The sequence below is a fragment of the Protopterus annectens genome, chromosome 5.part1, assembly GCF_019279795.1.
Source record: "Protopterus annectens isolate FY-2018-M chromosome 5.part1, PAN1.0, whole genome shotgun sequence".
NCBI lineage: Eukaryota > Metazoa > Chordata > Ceratodontiformes > Protopteridae > Protopterus > Protopterus annectens.
In genome coordinates this window covers 567,325,191-567,349,362 of record NC_056736.1, presented here as the reverse complement: position 1 = coordinate 567,349,362, position 24,172 = coordinate 567,325,191, and the positions used below count along the sequence as shown (strand labels likewise).

The 24,172-nt window shown below is 38.7% G+C and overlaps 1 protein-coding gene across 3 annotated transcripts in view; it reads right to left on the bottom strand.

Annotated features, from left to right (window-relative positions):
* Positions 1-24,172, bottom strand: part of EEF1AKMT1 (EEF1A lysine methyltransferase 1) — a 395,301-nt gene that overhangs the window by 268,089 nt on the left and 103,040 nt on the right. For 2 of the 3 annotated variants that reach the window (XM_044073187.1, XM_044073189.1), the window contains exon 2: positions 1,866-2,029. In XM_044073187.1, the coding sequence (XP_043929122.1) occupies positions 1,866-2,018 (153 nt within the window). In that variant the 5' untranslated portion in view covers positions 2,019-2,029. Of the gene's footprint in view, positions 1-1,865; positions 2,045-24,172 lie in introns of all 3 variants that reach the window. The other variant, XM_044073188.1, reaches the window with a different exon arrangement.

Here is a 24,172-nt window from a genome sequence, read left to right as displayed (position 1 = left end):
TGACAGACAGCTGACCGTGACTTTTTCCTTATCCAACCTGGTGAGAGGGACATCTGTGCGTCTCACAAGTGAGTCACTTATGACTAAGATGTTTTTGTGTTATGCCTTTGGCGCTTGACGGGTGAGACATTGGTGTGTGATATATGATGTGTTCTATGTTCTGCTGAGGATGTATTATGTGAAGCATGCTTGTGTTTGTGGTTGAAAGGTCTCTGATGTTTAGATAAGCTTCTTGTAAGGGTCTCCGCATATGTAGGTTTATGTGTTGCTGGTCTGGTAGGTGCAGGAGGTGAGGTGTGCATTCTGACAACCTGCTTAGTATCAGATGAACTAACTGGTGAGTGAGAGGGCCTGGATTCTACGTTCTTGATACATATGCAGCTCTCACATAATGAATCTGTCTGGACTAGAAGAAGTGGGTTGTCAGTGTACATGAGGCAATTGCCACATTGCCTTAGGAAGTCCCTGTCAACCAGGCTGGCTGGAAATACTGTGGGAAATTGTCCTTCCACAATGCTAGGTAAGTTGATGCGGACAAAACAGGGAGAGGACAGGAAGGACCAGGTAAAGGAGAGGACAGTAGAAGTAGACAAAAAATATAAAGGGTTAGTGTGTAGAATCTGTGTTGGCGCCTCAGGAGCTTCGCTGAATGTATCACCTTGTCAGTGAGGGTCAGTCACATTAACTCACCGATGCAGCACCAGCAGAGTACTAAGGGAAAATTTGGAGGCAGAAGTGTTTGTGTCTATAACTGCCAATGGTGCTCACAACTGCTCGGCAGTAAGCAATGCGCAAACAAGTGCAAACTCATGCAAAAGCGGTGCTTATGTAGCAAATGACAGCAAACTGGTTTACACAAATTAACCAATAAAAAAAGCTCAAAACCCTGTTCCAGTAACCTTCAATCAGATGAGCTCTAAATGCACACTCCTTCCACTAGGGTGCAGGCGATGCCTCTCCAAAAAAAGATGGCCTGGTTTAGTGCTCAAGTTATATAAACAGAACTAGTCAGCAGGTCTGAATCTAGTCTATGCTACAGCAAACAAAGTGCAACAATTTCAGAAAAAAAAAAAAGTTCAAATAAGCAGTTGCTTGTCTTTCGGCTTTTCCCGATTAGGGGTCGCCACAACGGAACTCCGGTCCACTAATGATTGACAGTAGCAGAGGTGCCAGCTCGACATCCATCCTTACGCATGTCTTTCGAACGCCACCCAACCGTGGGGAGGACATGCAGACTCCACACAGAAGGCACTCCCCGCACTCCAGCCGAGAATCGAACGGGAGAACCTCTTGCTGTGAGGCAACAATGCTACCGCTGCACCACCACGGCAGTAGTTCAAATAAGCAGTGATACTGTAAAAATGCATTTCAAAAGTGCAATACACAGTGAAAAATTCTACTTAAAATTTGCAGTGATTAGCAGATGCCTTGGATTGATCAGATAAATACAGCAGAGCAGTAGCTGGTCGCCAAACTCTGTGGAGCTTTGCTAAAACAAGGCCAAATCTGCGCAAATGTGATGTTTATATAGCAAACAACAGCACCTTATTTAAACAAATTAACCAATAAAAAAGCTCAAAACTGAGCCCTGTTCCAGCAACCTTCAAATCAGATGAGTTCTAAATGTACACTCCTGCCAGTAGGGTGTAGAGGAATTCTCTCCAACAAAAGATGGCCTTGTTTAATGCTCAAGTTATACAAACAGAACTAGATTCAGCAGGTCTGAATCCAGGCTATGCTACACCAAAGTGCAACAATTTCAGAAAAAAAAGTGTGCCCACTGCTAATAACTGACAGAATTAATAAACACCCAAAGAACTTTCTGCTTTTAACATAATTAACACTTATATGCAATAATTTCTTACCCAATCCTCTTTGATTGATCCAACAGAGTATTTAGTAACATGTTCAGAGTTGCTTCCATAATTACTCTGTTGCAGTTCCTGATAAAACTCCTGTAAAGCAGCCAGGGTATGAGCAGATAGACTTGGAGAATCTTCGTCATCACTGTCGCACATTTTCTAAAGTTCTGGCAAAGACAAACCTAGTGAATGATGCATACTGGTGGTGAAAACAATTTTGACACACATGCATTTCAGCAAACACTAGCAGCATAAAAGCTTCATTACATCATCTGCTTTAAGCACATTGGTATCCTAATTCTCTCTGCTGTTACAGTACAAATACATACTGCATCACAATCACCAAATCTGAAAACAATAGATTAAGCATTTTCCATTCATTCTTTTGGCACAGAAGGCAAACATCTTACTTGTTAACTATATAGTATAATTTACTGTTGTCAAATCTGCATGCAAACCAAAGTAAAATAAAGCAACTCAGTTACTTTAAATGCAACTAGTTTATCATTCTACTTTCTTCTGTCACCATACCTAAAGTGATTTTAGCTGCCTTTCATCCTTGCAACTAGTTATGGGATCTATAAGACTGAATTATTTATTAATGCCAAAACACATAGCATTTCTGTTTAAATACCAGCCCCATACTATAAACTTGACTCTCAATCCACAACAAATAAGCAGCGGGCTGCTTGGCACAACATTTCATTAGTCATTAAGTTCCTACCAACCTTTCTACTCACAAGATCAGCTTAGTCTAGGGTTATCATAGGAATCTATTTATTTATTTATTTACTTACAATTTGTTAACCCAGTAAGTCAGCTGGTCAACTGACCCTTTTCAGTCATGCCCTAGGTGCAATAAATATTATAAACTTAGGCCTGACAATAAAATAAACAGTCATTAAATGCTGTAAAATGCAGTAAATCAGATGCATTTTTTAATAGTCCATAAGGCTTTATAATTTAATAAAGACGTTAAAAGCAATTAGGAAAAGGATTTGGAAACAGGATAAAAACTTGAGATGACTTTGAATAGTGAAATGATCAGGAAGAAAAAAAAAAGAAAAAATCATAACTAACTATGATGAACAATAAATATATCAATAGGGCTTATAGTAAGTCAGAAAATGAGGTTTAATCTGCTTTGAGAAAACAAGTACAGTTGGCTTCACTGTACATATGGCTGCTTAATGCAGCATTGAAGGTTTGTAGACTGAATGGTTGCCAGCTCGCTAGAAAGGTTATTCCATATATTTTGGAGAAGGTTCATGCCCTTGTGGCATTCCTGAACCTTGGTCATGTGTGTGTTAGAGAGCTACAGCATCATCCTGTGTGCTTCTTAGTGAGTAGGTAACATCCGTAGTTAGAAGTAACCTTTTCAGAGGGGGAATGGGGACAGTAACCAGTTTGGAGGACTTTATAAAAGTAGAATGGAGTGCAATAGGTCTAGCAGTTACAGGGAGCCAATTAACTTGTTTTAGTATGTTGTAGTGAAGCATATTCATGCCTGCCAACACAGCAAATTTGAATATTTTGTTTTTTAACCATTTGTAGTTTTCGAGTATTCTGGGCTGAGTGCAGGCAGAGAAAGGGGAGACAGTATTCTTGTTTTTGTATTAGTACATTTTTAGCACTGGCTAAATTGATTTTTGGAGATAGTAGATGGGAAAGTTTCAGTTGAGTTAGAACCTTTGAAGCAATACTTTCAATATGGAGAGAGAGGAGTTGTGTGAATGTTATAATATGAGGCCAGGGTACTTTTGCGGAGTGGCATTTAATATGTCATTTCCATTATTATCTTTGAGAAGTACAAGGGGGGCAGAAAGCAAGTTTCTTAGCAACAGCATTTCATTAATAGTAGCATTCAATAAGACTTTATTATATAGCCAGGAGGTAAACTCTGCCACTAATGATCTTATTCTAGTATAGGGATCTCTGAACTTTTTGTAGTAAGAATATTTTGCAAATCCAAATAATTACCTGCTGTCTGAAAAAGAAGCCAAAAGACATCAGTATAAGGTACTACTTCTACTATAAGCTCTCTACTTAATTAAAGCATGCCTGAACTCGAGCTGCAGGGTTTGTAGCATCCATCTCTTATTCAGCTCAAACTGGAAAAGGATAGCAAGGTTGTCCAATATGACAGTGACAGTTCCCGTCACTGTACTCGGCATCGTACTCACTTCTTAGGGCAGATGTATGCCTGGCCTACTTGCTGCATATCTGTAAATCAAATGGGACAAGGGATACCTGTTCCAGGGACCTAAATATGGCCGATGACAAATAGGACATGCTGGAGGGACAGATTTATCTCCCAGCGACTGCCGTGTCTTTGGAAGTGTCTATGTTCGGTTACCGAATTCAAAAAAACGTAAACCACGAAACAGCAAAAGGAAAAGAGCGAACAGGGCAATCATCAAATTACAAAAGCATCGAAAAAAAAATCTACATCAAATGGTCAGAATCAGCCAACATCGCACACACAACCAACCAAGGTGGGGGGCTGCACCCCTCACCCCACCAACTATACGTACCAACTTTGAGATTGCACTACAGTGGGGGAAAAGGAAAAATTTAAAAGGTTTCCCTTCACTTACTTTATGTAACGTGTTACTTCCTGGTTGTTGGCCAAATATGGCCATTCAATGTATTTTTTTTTTCAGTGCTGTTGTAGTTTGATGATTGCCCCATTCGCTGTTTTCCTTTCGCTGTTTAATGGTTCGCGTTTTCTCAAATTTGGTGGCCAAACATGGACCCCTTTTAAACAGGTTACCACCAATTCATGTGAAACAGAGAACCTCTACGACACTGTTCAAGAAGAACCTGGACAAGTGGATGGGGCACCGTAAAGTCTTACCAGGGATAGAGTTCACAACTCTACTGGACGTGGGCAGTTATCAATAAATGCAATCTTGGGTATTGACTAGTATTTTTATGGTATTACATTGGGATGAAACAGCTAGGCTTAAAATGACCTCCGGGTCAACAGACTAGTAATCTCCTGTGATTCTATGAATATCCATCCATCAAATCATAAGTCCTCTATTCTCATTACCTGCGCCACTGCTGACCCAGAATCTAGCTGTGGTCAAAGTTCAAGAGAGTCAGGTATAAAAAGGAAGGAACAAGTAGCCACCCCAGGGGCGGGGGAATAGCTCTGTCTCAACATCTCCCCTGGTGATGACTGTGGGCACTGCAGGTCCGTAAAAAAGGGGTAAACAGGCAGTCTGTTTCACAAACACCATGCTAAGAAACATGCACACTTGCCAACAGCCACTAAACTATATGTGCTGATGTCAGCTGGAGGGAAGAGAGAATTAAGTCATGTAATTAAAAAAATAAGCAGAATATGCAGCATGTTAAGTATGCTGGGGAACCTCTGTAACTCTCACCCAGCCTGAAGGAGTCCAGCATTTTACTCTCCCTTGAGGGACCCAGCCAGTTAGTGGTTACACCAAGGGAGGCTGGTGACAGCTGACAACAGAACTAGTGGGTTAATGAAGACATGCAAGTGATAGTGCTAGAAAGCAGGGGGATTGCACCTATTCAAAAAAAAAAAAACTTGATTCTGGTATCCAACCATCCAGGTCAGGTCTCCCCTTACTCAAATACTACAGTTTCTGTTACCTAGCTAGCTAAAATAATACATGTGTAGCCAGATTCATGGCATTGGGGGATAAAGTCCTCATTAAGCACTAGCGGCCATAAGATCGAAACATATGCTTGGTCACTAGAAAAGTCAGCTAAAGACATAGAATAGAGCAGCCAAAGTCTTGCTTTCAGAATGGAGTAGCCAGAGGACAATTTTCGATTTTTGTTGGGGGGGGGGGTGGTAAGGCAGCAAAGCTATTATAGCTGCAAAAATACTCCCTTCAGGGGCCAGTGGCTAACCTCAAGCAAGCCATACATGGCTAGGGAAAAGCACAACCAATAAATGTTTGTAAGTGAATTCAGGGATTTACCTATGCCCATGGCTGTGTTCCCTGCTTACAGATTACAAGGAGGTTGAAAACTCTGACTTGTTAATGAGCTGCTTCCTGTTCCAAAGATATATGGTTTCAATTTTTCCACCTTTATTTACCTGTGTGAACTTCAGCATGTCACTTAACCAGACAGTGGTTTGGGGCAACTGAAAATTTGGGTTTGGCTCCTTAATAGTCACCTGGACTGCATGCCTGGTATGAACCTGACCTATATGAACATGAATACAATTTGCTGCTCTGCCCCTACCTCCATATACTCAGTTAAAATGATTCAAAGATAGGGTCTATATTAGAACATCGAAGTTTCAAAACTTTGAATGTTCTAATATCGAACCCTATTCAGCAAAAGCTGAAAATATCGAAGCAACAGAAAACCGCATTTTTTCCTAGGGAAAGAATTCAGTTGTCGGTTTCTGTTGCTTCGGTATTTTCAGCACTGTGGTGGAAAGTTATGGGTCAGGTTCGGGTAAGTGTGCGATTGTGTGGACGTGAGGGTTAGGGCGTGGGTTAGGTATGTGTGCAATTTTGTGGACGTGAGGGTTTGGTGAGTTAGGGTTAGGGAGTGGGTGAGGTGAGTGTGCGATAGTAACGGAACTTAGGGTTAGGGTTTGGGTTAAGGTAAGTGGATAGTTAGTGCTGTGTGTATAGTTTAGTGTAGGGTTAGGCGTAAGAATTTAAGTGTATGTGTGTGGATTACTGTTTGTTTGGTGTGCTTGTGTTGTGTGTATGTGTTTTGGAGCAGCAAATTTTTTCCCCTAGGAAAAAATTTGCTGTTCTGTATGTTCGATGTTTTCAGCTTTCGCTGAATAGGGTTCGATATTAGAACATTCGAAGTTCTGAAACTTCAATGTTCTAATATAGACCCTCAAAGATATATACGATAGATAGATAGATAGATAGATAGATAGATAGATAGATAGGGAGACAGAGAATATCCATTTGCTATGCCCTCTGAACACACAGTCCCTTTTCTGGGGTGACCTTGGAGCAATGTCTGGTTAAGTGACTTACTCAAGGTCACATAGTAGGCAAAACGGACTCAGAGAATCAAACCCTGTACCATAGGAACTACAGCTCACAGCCTTAACCCTCTGCACTAACTGCTTGATGGGGAGTAAGTACATCTGGATCATTAAACGGGATTAGTTGGTCAAAAAGCATAAAAAAGTGTTATAATTTCCTTTCACTGATAGAAACAGCTATAACAAAAATAACACGTTATACAAAGAGCGATATTTTCCAGATAAACAACAGCATAGTTTGACTCTGGGAAGTATACCCAGAAATGAAGCCCTAAGAGCTTCTGGATCTTAAAAGCAGTGCGCACGCACAGACACACACAAAAGTAATGCAGGTCTCAAACTGCATACATCCCAACCCTTTTCATTTCTTACTAATATCACAAAAGGGGCAATGGTTCTAATAATGGAAGCACTGATCATCAGGGTTATGCCTAGTTAAATCTCAGGACAACAGTGGAATCCCACCTACATAGGAGATACTAATTTGTCTCACATTGCTTCAGTGGTGGGGAAATGCCTAAAAGAAGCATCTGATGAAGTTTGTGAAACTGCTTATATGACAACCAGAACTTCAAGAAATTATTTTATATAAAAATCTGACGATGGCATTCATTTTAATGATGAAAAACCACTAACATCTACATTTCCCCAGTCAGTCTAAACTTAGACAGATGGCACGCTGCTTAATTTAATACTGAATTTTAAGCAAATCATCCATTTATCAGATATATGTGTCTTTATGGCCCAACATAGTTCCAGGCTACCTATTTCCATAATCTGCAAATGAAGCCAGCTTTTCTCGACTACCACACCAATTATATCTTTGAATTTTGAAGTCCCTTGTTTTCTTTGCCAATGGTTCTAAGTATAATGCAAATAATAAAGGGGAAATCTCCTAATCAACCTTATAATTTTTCAGGAAATGCAAATGCTTCCACTGCCCTGCTCCTAAAGTCCCAGCTTACTCTATCAAATGCTTTCTCTGCATCAAGACCCGCTAACAACAATACTATTTTCTTACATTCTGCTTCCCTCTCGATCATCAGTGTTCTATTAATGTTGTCAAATATTTGCCTCCCCTCCTCAAAACCACATTGATCCATATCTATCAGTTTTGGCATTTCTTTTGCCATTCTTTTAGCCATTATAGACAGGAACACTTTATAATCATGGTTTAGTATAGAAATGGGCCTGTATGAAGCTGAATTTGATGGATCCTTACCCTCTTTAGGTGTTATAGCTACCACTGCTTTCTTCCAGGACGGTGCAACTTCTCTTCCTCTTCAGATATTGTTAAACAAATCCTTCCAGATCTTTTATCAGTTTTTTTCCTCCTACCTTCCAAACTTCCACAAGAATGCCATCTATTCCTGGGGACTTTCCTGTGGATTGGTTATACATCACAATTTTTATCTCATCTCCTCCTATCCTATTAGTAATTGAGCCTCATCTACCTCTAACCTTGGCATATTTAATACTTCCATAAACATTTCCATTTGCATATTTTCTTGATTTTCTTATTTCTCTGCTTTATACAGACTCTCATAGAATTTCCAAAATATTTCTAATACCTCTACAGGATCTCTTGTTACCTTCTTTGTTATAGGCTCCCCAAGTTTGGTGACAGCCCTTTCTACTTACTGTTGCCAGAGTTCTTGTGCTAAAAGTTTTTGTGCTCTGGTGTTATTATCAAAAAACAGTTGCTTAACAGCAATCTTTCTAAGCTCATGCCTATTATTGAGGTAATCCCTTACTTTCTGCCTAGCATTCTGCAGATGATCCTCTTCTTGTTCTATGAGATTCCCCCTAAATTCTGCAATATTTCACATTTGGCAGTCCCTCTAAATAATTCTTGTTACTTCTTAACCATAGTTCCCTTTCTTTTATTTCCACCCTATTTTTCTTAATTTTATCCCACTCCCTAGCTATATTTTCAGAAGAAATTTCTATCCTCTCCAACAGTTCGTGAATAATCTCCACTAACCATTCCTTAAATTCCTTTCTTTTCAACAGATTAGTGGGAAAGCACCAATGTCTCATTTTTATTTAATTACCCTGTGTTTTTATGATCTGAAATAGTTATTGGGTGGGTATCAAGAACTTTAATTAAATGTACATGTTCATGTGAAATGTAAATTGTCTAGCCTAGCCCAGTTTTTACATCTTGGGTAATAATATGTAAATTCACTCAGAACTCCTATTACTGAATTCACATCTTCCATGCCAAATATTTTCATAAATGTCTTCAAAAGTCTATCCTCCTTTGTTATATTTCCCTTCTGGGCCTCCCATACACATCCTCACTGCTGTAAATCAAGTTCCAGTCCCCACCCACAAGTAATATTCCTTGCTGAAAACCGATCATTTCTCCCAGAATTTTCTTAAGCTCCATTACAGCAGTTTTAGGTGGAATGTAAATATATGCCAGTGTAATCCTCCTTCCTTGCCAGTAGCCCCTTAGCACTTCAAATCTGCCATTATTATCTATTTCTATCACTACTGGAGCTCCTCTTGAAATATAAGTGCTCCTCTTTTCCTTTGTCCCAGCTACTCCGCTGAATAACCATCCTGAAAACCTTTCTTTACCAAATTCACATATTCAGTTCTTTCCAAGTGTGTCTCCTGTAACATAGCTATTTGCACTCTACATTTTTAATATAGTTCACTACTCCTTCTTGTTTTTATTTATCTGTGAGGCCATTTACATTTAAAGACATTAAAGAAAGCATCATTGTATTAAAAATTTATTATTTCCACCTTTTACGTATAACACCTTTTTTGTTAAATGTCTAGTTCCAGCTTTTGTGTTACATGCATACACTGTTGGGCAGGTTAAGTATTTGGGATTGCTGATTAAAAAGGATTCTGTTATGGACGCTAAGGATATGTTGAAAGAAACTAAACAAAAGATAATACAAAAACTGAGAAATTGGACACTATTGTTTTTGGATATGGATAGCAACATACAAGCAGCAAAAGTGTTTTAGTCTCTTTAGTTTTATATACAGGTCAGGTATATTTTTATCAACTTGAGGAGAAGTTGTGAACAATAATTTATAAGGAGTTGAACAATTTTATATAGGAGGGGAAAAGGGCAAGAGTCAAGTGGGAAAAGTTGATCCTTCCAACAGGTGGTTTAGGATTACCCAATTTGAATAGAAATTTTAGAGCTACACAGTTAAGTCTCATACGAAGCACAGACAGAAAGCTATAATTCAAAATGGAAAGGGATGATGATGAAGCAAGGTAGAAATTCAAGAAATAAGGACGGGGTAGGATTTTGGATGTAGATCCTTAAGGAGAATAACAATGGCCATACAGAATATTATATTCATAAAGAAGCAGAAAGTACTCTAAGAACTAAGCTAACATCAGAATAGAGAAAGGAGATTTAGCTAATAGGAATGAAAAAGTATTCTAAGAACAAAGCCACCATGTGAATGGAGAAAGGAGATTTAGCTAATAGGGATTACTGCAATTCAGGGTACACAGAATAGGCAAGAGGGGGCTGGAATTTACTGGAGAAAACTGGCAAAAAAAACAAGGTATTGGGAGCAAATAACTAGAGAGGGATAAGTAAAAAAAAAAAAAAAGGGAAGAGGCCAAGACATTTGGACTGCAGGCTAGAGACTGCCTTCCCTACAAGGGATTGATATATAGGCAAAGAGAAAGGGATAGGGGGATCCTAAGTGAAATACCTCCTCTAGCAGAGTTTTTCTTTGAATCTAGAAAAAAAGTTGTTGTCAAAAAGGGATAATTAGTAGGGCATATAAAATATTGCACAATAGCTATTGGAATCAAAGGACATTATATAAGACTGGGAAGAAAAACTGAATAAGCAATTCACAAGGAAACAACTGGAGGACATATGTAAGGCTCCCAAATATGCAACAAAGTCTACAAGATTTAGGATTTTTGCTTGGAAGTGTTTGCATAGGTATTTTTAAACCCCAAGCAAACTCAAAGTATTTCCCCTCAGGTAGATGGTAAATAATGAAGATAGAAATCTCCAAACGTTGAAATACAAAAAATGCAGACTTTATTAGATTTAAGCTACTCACAAGCTTTTCGGCGGTTGTAATACACCAACTTCCTCAGAAAACTCCGACAGAGAACAAACGGGAAACAATGTCACTCGGTCACCACCCCTTAAATACCCTCACATCTTTATGTAAGAAAATATTTATGTATACTAGATATCTTTAGATACATTTAGAAATATTAAAACATTACATTGTAATAATCAAGGAAAACTCTAAGCATGATTAAAAACACGTGAAACAAATAAATGTTCCTTAATTGAGAACGAACACAATATTAGATGTGAAGGACTATATACTGAAATTTTTTTTTACTTTTATATATGTAAAATAATGAAATGAATGAAAATAGAAATAAAAACTGAAGTGAAAATAAAAGTAAGAATAGAAATAAAAATAAAAATAAGCAAATGGGAACATATGTTTTGGGAGTGCAATGAGTTGGCAAACTTTAAAAAGTCCCTATAGAATACTATGTCAGAAAAATTGGGCAAGCAAATGGGTGTAACTGAAAAATGATTTTTTGAGCAGGCATCATCATCATCATCAACCCTTTTCCCCCCATTTTCTACAAAGTGCCAGGGGTGTTGTGTTAACTGTCGCCATCTCTCTCAATTCAATGTCACACTCCTGCCTCTGTTGATACTCATGACTGAATGTCGCAGAGCTTCTTTCAAACAATCCATCCACCTTTTTGCTGGATACTCACAAGCAAGGAGAATGTGTTGAGCAGATGGAAAGAGTACTTTGAGGGGCTGATGAATGAACAGAATGAGAGAGAGAGAGAGAGAGAAGGTTGGATGATGTGGGGGATAGTGAATCAGGAAGTGAAACAGATTAGCAAGGAGGAAGTAAGGACAGCTATGAAGAGAATGAAGAATGGAAAGGCTGTTGGTCCACATGACAAACCAGTGGAAGCATGGAGGTGCTTAGGAGAAATGGCAGTGGAGTTTTTAATCAGATTGTTTACTGAAATCTTGGAAAGTCAGAGGATGACTGAGGAGTGGAGAAAAAATGTTTTGATACCTATTTTTAAGAATAAGGGTGATATGCAGAGTTGTAGTAACTACAGAGGGATAAAACTGATCAGTCACAGCTTGACGTCATGGGAAAGAGTGGTGGAAGCTAGGTTAAGAAGGGAGGTGATGATTAGTTATCAGCAGTATGGTTTCATGCCGGGAAAGAGCACTACAGATGCGATGTTTGCTCTGAGAGTGCTGATGGAGAAATATACAGAAGGAGTTGCATTGTGTCTTTGTGGACTTGGAGAAAGCATATGATAGGGTGCCTAGAGAGGAGTTGTAGTATTGTATGAGGATGTCGGGAGTGGCAGAGAAGTATGTAAGAGTGGTACAGGATATGTACGAGGGTAGTGTGACAGTGGTGAGGTCTGCAGTGGGAGTGACAGAAGCATTTACGGTGGAGGTGGGATTACATCAAGGATTGGCTCTGAGCCCTTTCTTATTTGCAATGGTGATGGATAGGTTGACAGATGAGATCAGACAGGAGGCCCCATGGACTACGATGTTTGCAAATGACACTGTGATCTGCAGTGAGAGTAGGAACCAGGATGAGGAGACCCTGGAGAGATGGAGATATGCTCTAGAGAGGACAGGAATGAAGGTCAGCAGGACTAAGACAGAATATATGTGTGTGAATGAGAGGGAGGATAGAGGAATGGTGAGGATGCAGGGAGTAGAGTTGGCGAAGGTGGATGAGTTTAAGTACTTGGGATCAACAGTTCAGAGTAATGGTAAGTGTGGAAGAGAGGTGAAGAAGAGAGTACAGGCAGGGTGGAATGGGTGGAGAAGAGTGTCAGGAGTGATTTGTGACAGACGGGTACCAGTAAGAGTGAAAGGGAAGGTCTACAAGAAGGTAGTGAGACCAGCTATGTTGTATGGGTTGGAGACGGTGGGACTGACAAAAAGGCAGGAGTCAGAGCTGGAAGTAGAAGAGTTAAAGATGTTAAGATTTGCATTGCGTGTGACAAGGATGGACAGGATTAGGAATCAGTATATTACAGGGTCAGCTCAGGTTGGACGGTTTGGAGACAAAGTCAGAGAGACGAGACCGCGTTGGTTTAGACATGTACTGAGGAGGGATGCTGGGTATACTGGGAAAAGGATGCTAAGGATGGAGCTGTCAAGTAAGAGGAAAAGAGCAAGGCCAAAGATAAGGTTTATGGATGTGGTGAGAGAGGACATGCAGGTGATTGGTGTGACAGAGCAAGATGCAGAGGACAGGAAGAAATGGAAACAGATGATCCACTGTGGTGACCGCTAATGGGAACAGCCAAAAGAGAAGAAGATCTACAATGCCCTGGCATCTAGTGTATCCCTCACCTCAATCCCTGTACTGTTGTCACTGCCATTACAGTACTTAAATGTATTCCCTGGTGTCTAGTATATCCAACCCATCCCAAATACCTGTTGTGCTGTCAGTGCTATTACAGTACTTTAAGAGTAATCCCTTGTCTCGACTGGTTCCCCCATCACATTCATGGCAGGCAGCTGAACACAGCCAAAATACTGCAACATGGTGGGGATGGCCGTGCTAATCTATAACAGCAAGCAATTTCCTGAAGGTGGTTCCAGAGAGTGGGCACATGGTTAATTAGCATACGACTGTCCCCTCAGAGTGCTTCATTAGTATTCAGCATGGCCAAGGGACCAGCCCTTTGTGCTGCTACATGTCTTGTTACAGGACCATGCAGCACCATGTAAGGGCGGCTGCTGAATCTGAGAAAGGTGCATTGATGTGTATTCATAGATGCATACATCACAGTACCTTCTTGAATCCCCCCCCATGTCTTCATATGAACAATGTCTAACCTTTGTTTTTTATTTGTGTAACATGCTGAAAAAAGACTAACTAGGAGGTGGGGTTTCAACCCTGAGAAGAGGTCTCTCTCCCTAGCTACCTCAAGAAGCATCTCCAGGAGTGTTTCCTAGACCCAAACAAGAGGATTTTTCCCATGCTTAAATTGGACAATGGAACAGCTAAAGAGGACATGGCTGACCACCAGTCCAACATAGCTGAAAGGATTATACCAGCGGTACCTAGAGAAGCAGGTGAGTGGGCTGAGGAACAATACTCAGCCACTAAGGGGTCACTCATCAGCAGCTGAAGCATTAACTGAGCCTGTACTGGCGGCAAGGACTCTTTATTATATTGTTTCTTCCTTTTAAGTGCAGGAGGAGAAGAACCAGTAGGACCACAGTAAGTTTCTACAGTGCAGCCAAGGAAGAAGTCTTTGTGATGAAGTGTGGTATTGCCAGACGTGCCAGGAGAAGTGGGTAGTTAATGTGCAATATATGTCAGCATAGCTAGCTGTAGTTTTGTAAAGAATTATATGCCATTTGTATATCAAACTGATATCAAACTGATTTGTGTTGAAAATGTACCAACAGTGGGTCCCGGTGGAAGAAAAGAAATACACCTGTATGTCAGACTGTATTGCAACTGCTGAAATGAATATATTGTAACAGAGGACACTGGAAGAGAAGAGCTTAATCTCAGTCCAGCTAACTTTAAAAAATAGTCAGAAATTAAATTACCTAGCTTAGTCCATAAAGATTGTATTTTACATTTACAGTTCTGATTGCAGCCAGAGACGAAATGTCTGTGAAAACCAGGACTAGGAATCCTACTGTATCGTCCTTGGGTTGAGCTAATCATTACCCTGGAAGGGTGGCTGTTTTAAAATGGTTTTGTAGATTCCAGATGTTATAACACATCTCAGCAAAGCTCTGTGTATATGATAACACCTATGTGTTAGATGCTGGTTCAGTTTCTAGTAAAGGGAGGTAGTGCGGGAAACAGAGTCAGATGACCACATGTATGTGATGTCATTCTGTAATCCAGCACTGAAATGATGTTTTAATACAAGATAAAACAGAAGTCTTAGGGCAGTCTGTTTTTGAAACCTGACAAAGAAGGCTCACTCACCCACTTCATCTTGCCTTGCTTTAGTAAGTAACCAGGGAATTGTAATTCAGTCAGGAAAATATAGTGAGATTAGTTAAGTACTGTTTGCCTGTATCTGTGAGAATCTATCCATCTGTGTTATTTTTAAAAGTTCCTGCGATTGAAACTTTGGTGTTTATTATAAAAAAATATTTAGCATTTTCATGTTCTTTTATTATTTATTATTGAATATGTTTAAACCTTTCATTGTGGCTGGTCTTTTACAGAATATTTAATCTTTAACAGTATTTATATTTATTTGTTGACACCGTGGCCTCTCCTGAAAGCCTTACTGCATTGATCAAGCACTACCATTTGTATTAGTATTAATTTTACTCAGTATAATTGAGTACTCTTGTAAGATTGTAAGAGTCTGAGAGTGCTGGCTTTGCAGTGTTCTGATGACAGCACTTACCTTACAGTCTGGGAAGAGGGGGCACAACTGCCATCTGTGCCAGCCTTTCGTGTGTGTTTGTGTGTGTGTGTGAAAATCAAATCTCAAAGAATGTGTGTGTTAGCTACTTGGAGCAGGGACACAGAGCACTGGTTTCGCAGAGAGGGTGGTGGAGAACATGGCCTCGAACATTCGGCTGAGGACTCAACTCTACAGCTGTGCCAGTGGAGACTTTTATTGGGGGCTAGCGTGAGAGAGAGAGAAACCCAGCCCCCAGACTTTTTCCTTGTGTGCTCTTAAGGGAAATTGTGATTGGTGCAGACAACTACATCTGGAAATACTGTCTGTATCTATTTTTTCTAAGTGAATGTCCCTCACCAGTGTCAATGGTGAGGATTCAGGCTCCTTGAATACTGCCCCAGAGGAGGAATGTCACAGTCTTAATGCAGGTAATGTGCTGGCGTTAGTTGGTCGGAAGATAAGTTGTCAAGCAAATGTTCATAAGCAGTGCACACTCGCGTGCACACACACAAACTTCCCCACAGAGTCCCCTTATGTGTAAGCATAAGCAGCACACAAAATCCTGTTATATGTAATGCAGTAAAGAATAAAAACACCCTGATGAGATAAAAACAGTAAGTTTTCACAAAGTGCACACAACCATTAAAACATTTAAAAATGCTTTATGGGTCATTAAAACACTTTACAGTTCTTAAAAATATCATAAACCATTAAATGTTAGTAAAGGCAGTAAATATTAACCACAAAAACAGCCTCCAAAACTAAAAATATATACCCAACTGATATGTGCAGGACCCGACAGGGAATGTGTTTTTTGTGAAAAAAGAACAGTACTCTTAAATGGGAAATGCCACTTTAGTATAAAAAAAAAAAAGATTAAAATAAAAATTGTCTTAATAGGGCTATATTAAGTGTGCAAGGGCTCCCAGAGCAGACTTGTCTGCCAGAAAAAAAAGCTTCAAGGCTGAGCACCTGCTCCTAGGAACTCTCAGAGATGTTTCCAATGAGACAGAGAGAAACTATTAAAGGTTGCTTCACCCTGAGTTTCGATTTCCTCCACTGTTCAGTAGGGTGATACTCTAGCATGTCCCCACTATACACCCTGCCCTAAGACATAACAATGGACACAGAGGAGGTGGAAAGGGAACTGAAGGTAAGGCATAAAATAAAATATCTGTAAAAACTAAATGAAAACTTCAGCCAAGCTGGAACTTCCAATTAGTGACCTCTCAAACCTCTTGAATAAGAGGTCCATGGGATATATGCAAATGAACCTTATGAAGACCAGGTGTTTCAGCTAATTGGCGATTTTGAATGCCCATGACTTTTTTCATCATTTTAATGGACAATTTCAGGCCAATAAAGCCAAACCCCAGTAGCTATGGATATGCATATTTCGGCCTTGCAGTCACATAATAATAATGGACATCAGCTGGGTATAACAGCCCTGTGTTTCTTATGCTTAAACACTCATGAGGTCATAACAAGGCTGAAATATGCATATCCACAGTTAGTGGGTTTGGCTTTATTGGCCTGAAATTGTCCATTAAAACGAAACAAGTCATGGGCATTCAGAATCGCCAAATAGCTGAAACACCTGGTGTTCATAGAGGTCATTTGCATATATCCCATGGGCCTCTTATTCAAGAGGTTTGAGAGGTCACTCATTAGAAGTTCCGGCTTGGCTGGAGTTTTCATTTAGTTTTTACAAACTGTTTTTTCTGTGTGACCTTCTCACTCATTGTTTTAGTTTATTTGGGATATTTTGCAGTCACCCTAATGATAATGGACATCAGCCAGGTATAACACCCCTGTCTTTCTTATGCTTAGTCAAACGATCTGTTTGTGCTGTGCTGATAAGGTCATAACAAGGCCGAAATATGCATATCCACAGCTAGTGGGGTTTGGTTTTATTGGCCTGAAATTGTCCATTAAAACGAAGAAACAAGTCATGGGCATTCAGAATCGCCCATTAGCTGAAACACCTGGTGTTCATAAGGGTCATTTGCATATATCCCATGGGCCTCTCATTGAAGAGGTTTGAGAGGTCACTCATTGGAAGTTCCGGCTTAGCTGGAGTTTTCATTTAGTTTTTACAGACTGTTTTTTCTGTGTGACCTTCTAACTCATAAAATAAAATATCTCCATGTTAGCATACAATGAGCAGTCCTGGGATGCTCTCAAGCTTCTTGATGGCCTCAACCATGCAGATTGAGTCCTGGGGAATTAAAGCAAGGGTAGGTAGACCTGGCAAACGACGGGAGGCATCTGGACGCACTGATGGTCAGCTGCATGGGAGGACCAAAAAATAAATTAAAATAAAATGACAATCTTGAACTTCAGATTTTGCTTATTATGCTCAAGCCTCAACCATTAAAACAACAGCTGTCATGGTTCTCCTCAAGCCATTGTATCACATGTGAAAGTAAATGCACAGTTTTGTCTATAACCTTTTAATTTTTTTCTACACAGAACTTAAGTCATAAAACCTCACTGAAGTACTCATAATGGTGACAAGACCGGGCCTGCAGCAGCAGGGATATTAGAATAATATTAGCTACTGCTCCAATGTGAATAACATATATCATTAATTCTGCTTTTCTATTCTAATGATAAAAGTGTTTGCCACACTTCATAAAAATGTATAAATAAACTAAAATAAAAAATAAACACTTTGAACGATAACTTCACTGTAAATTCACAAAGTTTATTAAACAAGGAACTAGGCGCCTTCATCCATATCTTTTAGACTTCATTAGAGTTGTCTTACACAATAAAACATTCACAATATATAAATCCCACCACCAGTCACAGTGCAAGCTATTTAATTATTTAATTGTTGAATTAAAATATTAAAGTAAAAATGCACTGTTTAGCCTATGAATCATCTTTGTTATAAATATTCAGCACTAAAAACCTGTAATATTGCAACTTAAAAACACAACTTAAAAATTATTATGCTAAAAATCATTGTATATCTATGTTGTATTATATTGTTGAATAAAGTTTTAAAATCTTTAGAGCTCATCAGTTCTCATTTTTAATACACTGGAAATAGAGATACTTTAACTCAACCCAGGAGCTGCTGAAGTTTGAAGGTTTGAAGTCTCAAATGCCAGACTAATTCTTTAAATTCCAGAAAGCTTTCAACATAACTACCTCTGTCTGATATCACTACTTTACAGACAATAAAGAAAAAAAAATAACCATCACATTGGATACTGTGCCTATTGACAGCATTAGTTAATTTGTTGTTTTTAATATCATAAATATGCTCTCTTATCCTTTACTTTTTAACTTTCTGTTGGTTTTACCAACATAAAATGCATTACATGTTGAACATGTGACTAAATAAACCACTCTGGAACTGTTACAGTTACATCTGCTTGGGCAAACAAGGGTCCTGTCAAATCTCTCTACCACAGCATATGGTCCTTTGTGAATAAAGCTACAGTACTCACAACTTCCACATTTACTCATCCAGTTTGGGATCTGGGAACCATATTTGAGGTTCACACTAGCTTCCAATAAATTTTTAATAGACTTTCCTTTTCTGAATACAAACTTGGGCTGATCACCTAATACTGACAATTTCATTATTGAAAATTATATTCCAATTTTTCTTAACCGAATCAACGTATTTCTAGACATCACTACTGTATGGAATGACCATCAAGGGGTTGTCCAGATTTTTTTATGTCACTCTTTTTAACCACACTACCTTCACAGACATTTGAAATATACTCTGCCTTCTGTAGGTTTCAAAATGAGTGCAAATCTATCTTTTCATTCCTCCAAAATTTCATTTTTAACATCCAGTACAATAGATGCTGGATATCCCCTGTCTAAAAATAAACTACATAGGTATTCCACATATTCTTTAAAGGTGTCATCAACTATGACTAATCTAGAAAGGTGCACCATTTGGCCTTTCACTATTCCTTTCTTTTGGTGCATGGGATGGCAACTCTTGAAGTGTAAATAAGAATTTGAAAATGTATTCTTGCGATAAATATTTAAAGTGTAATCTTTCAACCTAAGGTCTTTGGAAATCATGACATCTAAATAATTGATTTTAAATAAATCAGCTTGATAGGTGAATTTAAAAAAAATGTCAAGTAATTTAACTCCATGAAAAATGTCTCCCATTGCTCTAAAGACCCTTTCCATAAAATTAGGATGTCATCCAAGAATCTAAAGTATGCATGTAATAAAGGGGTAAATTCAGAATTAAATAAATAATTCCTCCCATTTAGCAAGGACAGCATTTGCATATAATGGGGCACATGCTTTGCCCATTGCCACCCCTGAAGTTTAATGAAAAAAACTCTCCTTAAAAAAAAAAAAAAAAAAAAAAAAAAAAACGTAATTGTTTGTCAACACCAATTCCAGCAAAGTTGTTAAAACATGAATGTCCAAGGTGGAGAAATCATTGCACTCCTAACACAACAGGGATATAAACCATTCTATACCTACTTTGTGGGGTATAACTGTAACTAAATTTACATCTACAGTAATAAGCTAAACATCTTCTGCAAAGTTGGTGGTGTTCAAACTTACTAAGAGATGCCATGAATCTTAAGACGTAACCTTTAGTTTCAAATAACTTTTTACATCTCATATCAATACATTTGCCCAGGGGTTCTGTTTTTGGAGTTTCCAGCCACCATGATTAGTCTTAAGAGAGGGTCACTTTGACATTTGTGAATTTTTGGTATGCCAAACACAGAAGGAATAAAGGGCTTATCCACTTTTAAGTAATTAAGTGTCTCATAACTCATTGCTCCTTGAAAAATTAAATCATTAGGTGTAAAATCTAACTTGTTGTAAGCAATGTTAATTTCATTGTGTGAAGATCTTTTGTAGGTTATTTCATTTGATAATACAAGTACTTCTTACTAAAATAATAAAAACTGTCCATTATGACTACTCCTTCCCTTACCAGGATTCATTATTCGGATATTCCTATTCACTGTAAGTTCTGTTAAGCAATGTCGCTCATCTACTGTGAAGTTACTTTCAAACTTAATTTTTTGTTTAGAAAGTTCCCTTTACTGCCCCTCACAAATTGTGTCAAAACAGACAAAAATGAGCTACCGCCACATTATTCAAACTAAATATCAAAACAACCCCAAAAAAGTCTGGACAGCAATTAACAACATTCTCCTTCCTGGAAAATCAGGCACTCCTCCTCAACCTTATCTGATGCCACACTCAGTGTTGCCACCCATTTTAACATTTTCTTCACTGAATCTATTCTTGCACTAGCTAACTTTCAAAGCTATCTTGCAACCAACCACCCAACTCTCAAAGCCATCTATCCTCCAACCAACTACCTAAATACCATATTAAAAATGCTTTTACTTTCCATCCTGTTTCTACTGAAACAATTAGGAAACTTCTTAAGAAACTTAAACCTAACACCTTAGCCACAGATAAATTGCTGTCTGAATTTTTAAAAATAGCTGCTGACATCATTGCATACCTTGTATCCATTCTTATTAACCGTTCAATATCCGAAAATCTTGTTCCTGAAATCTTGAAGATTTCTCACATTATACCACTCCATAAAGGGGGTAAGTCAAAAGAGTTAACCAACTATCAGCAAACAGTGATACTCTCGCCTCTATCCAAAATACTGGAGTGGTGTATACACGCACAAATTATGGATTACCTCAGCACCCACAACCTTCTCACTAACATTCAACATGGCTTCAGGCCCCATCACAGTACCACAACAGCCCTTATGTCATCACTCATTTAGTAAACAACCACAGAAATAATGGCAACTATGTCTCTGCCATCTTTCTTGACCTCTCCAAGGCACTTGATATGGTTAACCATAACAAACTCATTAAATCCCTCTCTGAATTGAATCTTAGCAAATCCACCATCACCTGGTTTCAAAGCTATTCAACAGGTAGACAGCAAGCAGCACAGTGGAAGCAAGAACTCTCTCCTTTATTATCAGTTACACCGAGTGCTCCCCAAGGCTCCGTTCTTGGTCATTTACTTTTCTCTGTCTTCACTAACAACCTCCATACCTCTTCCCTACATACCACAGTCATAAAATATGCTGATGACTCAACAATAATCTGTTCCTCTCCTTCTCTCCAAGAACTGCAATTACAAACACAGACGTCTTTTAAGCTGAGTTAATACCTTATAAGATTCTGTGTGTTGGTGGAATGATAAACTACAAAGAACCGCAATACACATATGCAGGTATGATGAAACACACAGGTTGGTTTATTTATATATTTATACATACATTTGCTAACCATGTTGGCTGTTCTGAAAACCTTTCTTAGCCATGATCCAGGCCAGAGGTAAACACAGGAGCAAAACAAAAAAAAGAGTTTAGACAATACCATACAAATACAGTTTGTGGAGAACTAAATTATAGTAAATATAATACAATCTACAGGGAAAGCAGATTTCAAGTAAATAAATGAAAGGGTACTTCCTTATCTGACACAGAGTCCCTCCTGAACCTCCCTACCAGGAAGTGCAATCCCACTTTTAAAGTCAAGCATTATAAAGACCTAATGAACTGACATTGGACATTTCTGACACTGACAGACTCGGCTAAAGGGCGCTTCACCTTTTAACCAGCCAGAAGCTGATAACTCCTCTCTTACTATCAGGCTAGATATTATAGTTTGACTAAAATTATAACTACAGTGATGGCCCTCCAGCTCAGCCTTTTACCCACTGGTTAAACCATATAAAATTAATTAACAAAAATAACACCTCCAAAATTAGCTGTAAATAGTAAAGTCAGACAGCAAGTCACATGATGGTGGTGTAAGTATATATTTAGTGAGTTGGATGTGCAAGTGTTATTCTGAAAAAAGACCTTAGTGCAGGTCGTAAGTGCTTAATGAAGCTATAAAAGTATTCATTCAAGTGTTATTTATTCTCCAGCTATTTTCAGATATTTTTGAGGTGTTCTCTTTGTAAATTTTGTTTGTCTATAAACCTCAGTGAAGCCTATTTTGGATTATTTATGTTGGTCATACAAAATTAAACCAATAAAAATTACCACGGACACATAATCTATAGCCTTGCCATGATTTCTTAGGACCAAAAGAATGGGAAGTGAACAGGCTAGTGTACTTAACTCTCCTAGTAAAATTACCTTCTCCTCCTCCAATTTGATGATTACTCACTTGGAAACTTCTGTACTGTCTCCTCACTTCTAACAAACTTTCATTTCTCCCTAATGGAAACTCTCAATGATTGAGGTGTGAGTCTTGTGAGTGGGGATCATAGCAGCACAACTGCTGACTGCCTGAAATTCAATGTGCTTTGTTAGAAAACTGAAAAAAATCAGCAAGGCAATATCGGGACCCACCTTAACAAACAATGTCCGTTTGCAGCTCCTCAATCTCCCTAAACATAGTCTTGCACAGACTGGTTATAAAATCCTATTCTTATTCACTGCAGTATGTAAGTCTACCCCAAGGAAATGAAATGAAACAACACTGACCCATGGACAGCAAATAAATCAGGGAAGACTGTTGCTGAAATACACCATTCCACTCGGAACTCTCAATGACTCAGACCACAGAAAGTGAGGAAGGCTTACCTGGCTAGCAAATGACTCACAACAGTAATCCTGTAAAATAACCTATCAGACTTTGCTCAGCATTTCCAAAATATCTGTACACTGGTTAAGGGGGCTTTATAAGCTTCTACTGAATTATACTGCTACAAGATGACCTTGGTCCAGTGAAGACTGTGCCATTACAATACACCCAGTAAAGATGTTCAGGCCTGCTTGTACCAGTGATAAAACCTACAAAACAGTTTAACAGTAGCCGGTAATTAAACTCCTGTAAAAGGAGATTTATAAGTTGTTTAAAGTTGAAACAGGACAGAAATTTAATGGAATATACCTTTCATCTTGAAGGTTACACTTCCACACATCAAACCCTCACTTTAAGCCATATTTGGGCTTTTTGTTACAGTAGTATATGCCTTACTCTCATTAATGGAACAGACAAATGATTATTGCATTGTAATTCTTTTGTATGCCATTCATGTATGTATTTACGGAAGAAAACCTACAAAATTCCACTTAAAAAGGTTACCATGGCAACCATACACGTCCAAGAATGAAGCATAGTCAACTACTTTAGAACTTATGAAACTGCTAATACACAGAGGTTTTATAGTGCATGGGTTAGCATTATCACTTGCCCGAAAATGTTTAGCATGAAGAAGGGAGTACATTAACCTTTACATCACACACTAATCATTTTGTAATGCTGTACATTGAGCATGCAGCTGCAAATACACAGTTGGCACGACGTGTTAAACCATTGCTAAAAAACTCTCCTTAGCGTGTTTGAGGAGTATTCCCAATATCACACTGACAGCACTGGAATACTATAAACGTAGCAAGTCTGCTCACAATAACAATGCTCAGATATACTATGTTATTTCTCAAACTACTAAAATCTCCTTGCTCTCATTTAAACAAGTCACCTTGTCTTTCCCTTTTAATATGCACTGAAAGTCCTATGGCAATGTATTAATTAAGTAATAACCCAAGCCTGGGTGTGGGTAATGCTGGATTTACCCACAGTTGGTGTGGTTTGGTCACAAGGGTAAAGCTCGACTGGCCAAACAAAGACAACCGTGGGTAAATCCAGCATTACCCACACCCAGAAGTGGGTTATTGCTATTATACAATGACATTATTTAAGAAAAAAATACTTACTTTTCTTAAGTAATGGCATTGTATAATGCCTCCGTGCTGCCCTTCTGCAGCTGTCTGGTATTCTGCGGCAGTTCTGATGTACTGTGCACGCGCATGCTTACGCAGTACATCAGAGCTGTGTGTGGAAGCAATGGAGAAAGCAAGATCTCTGTTGCT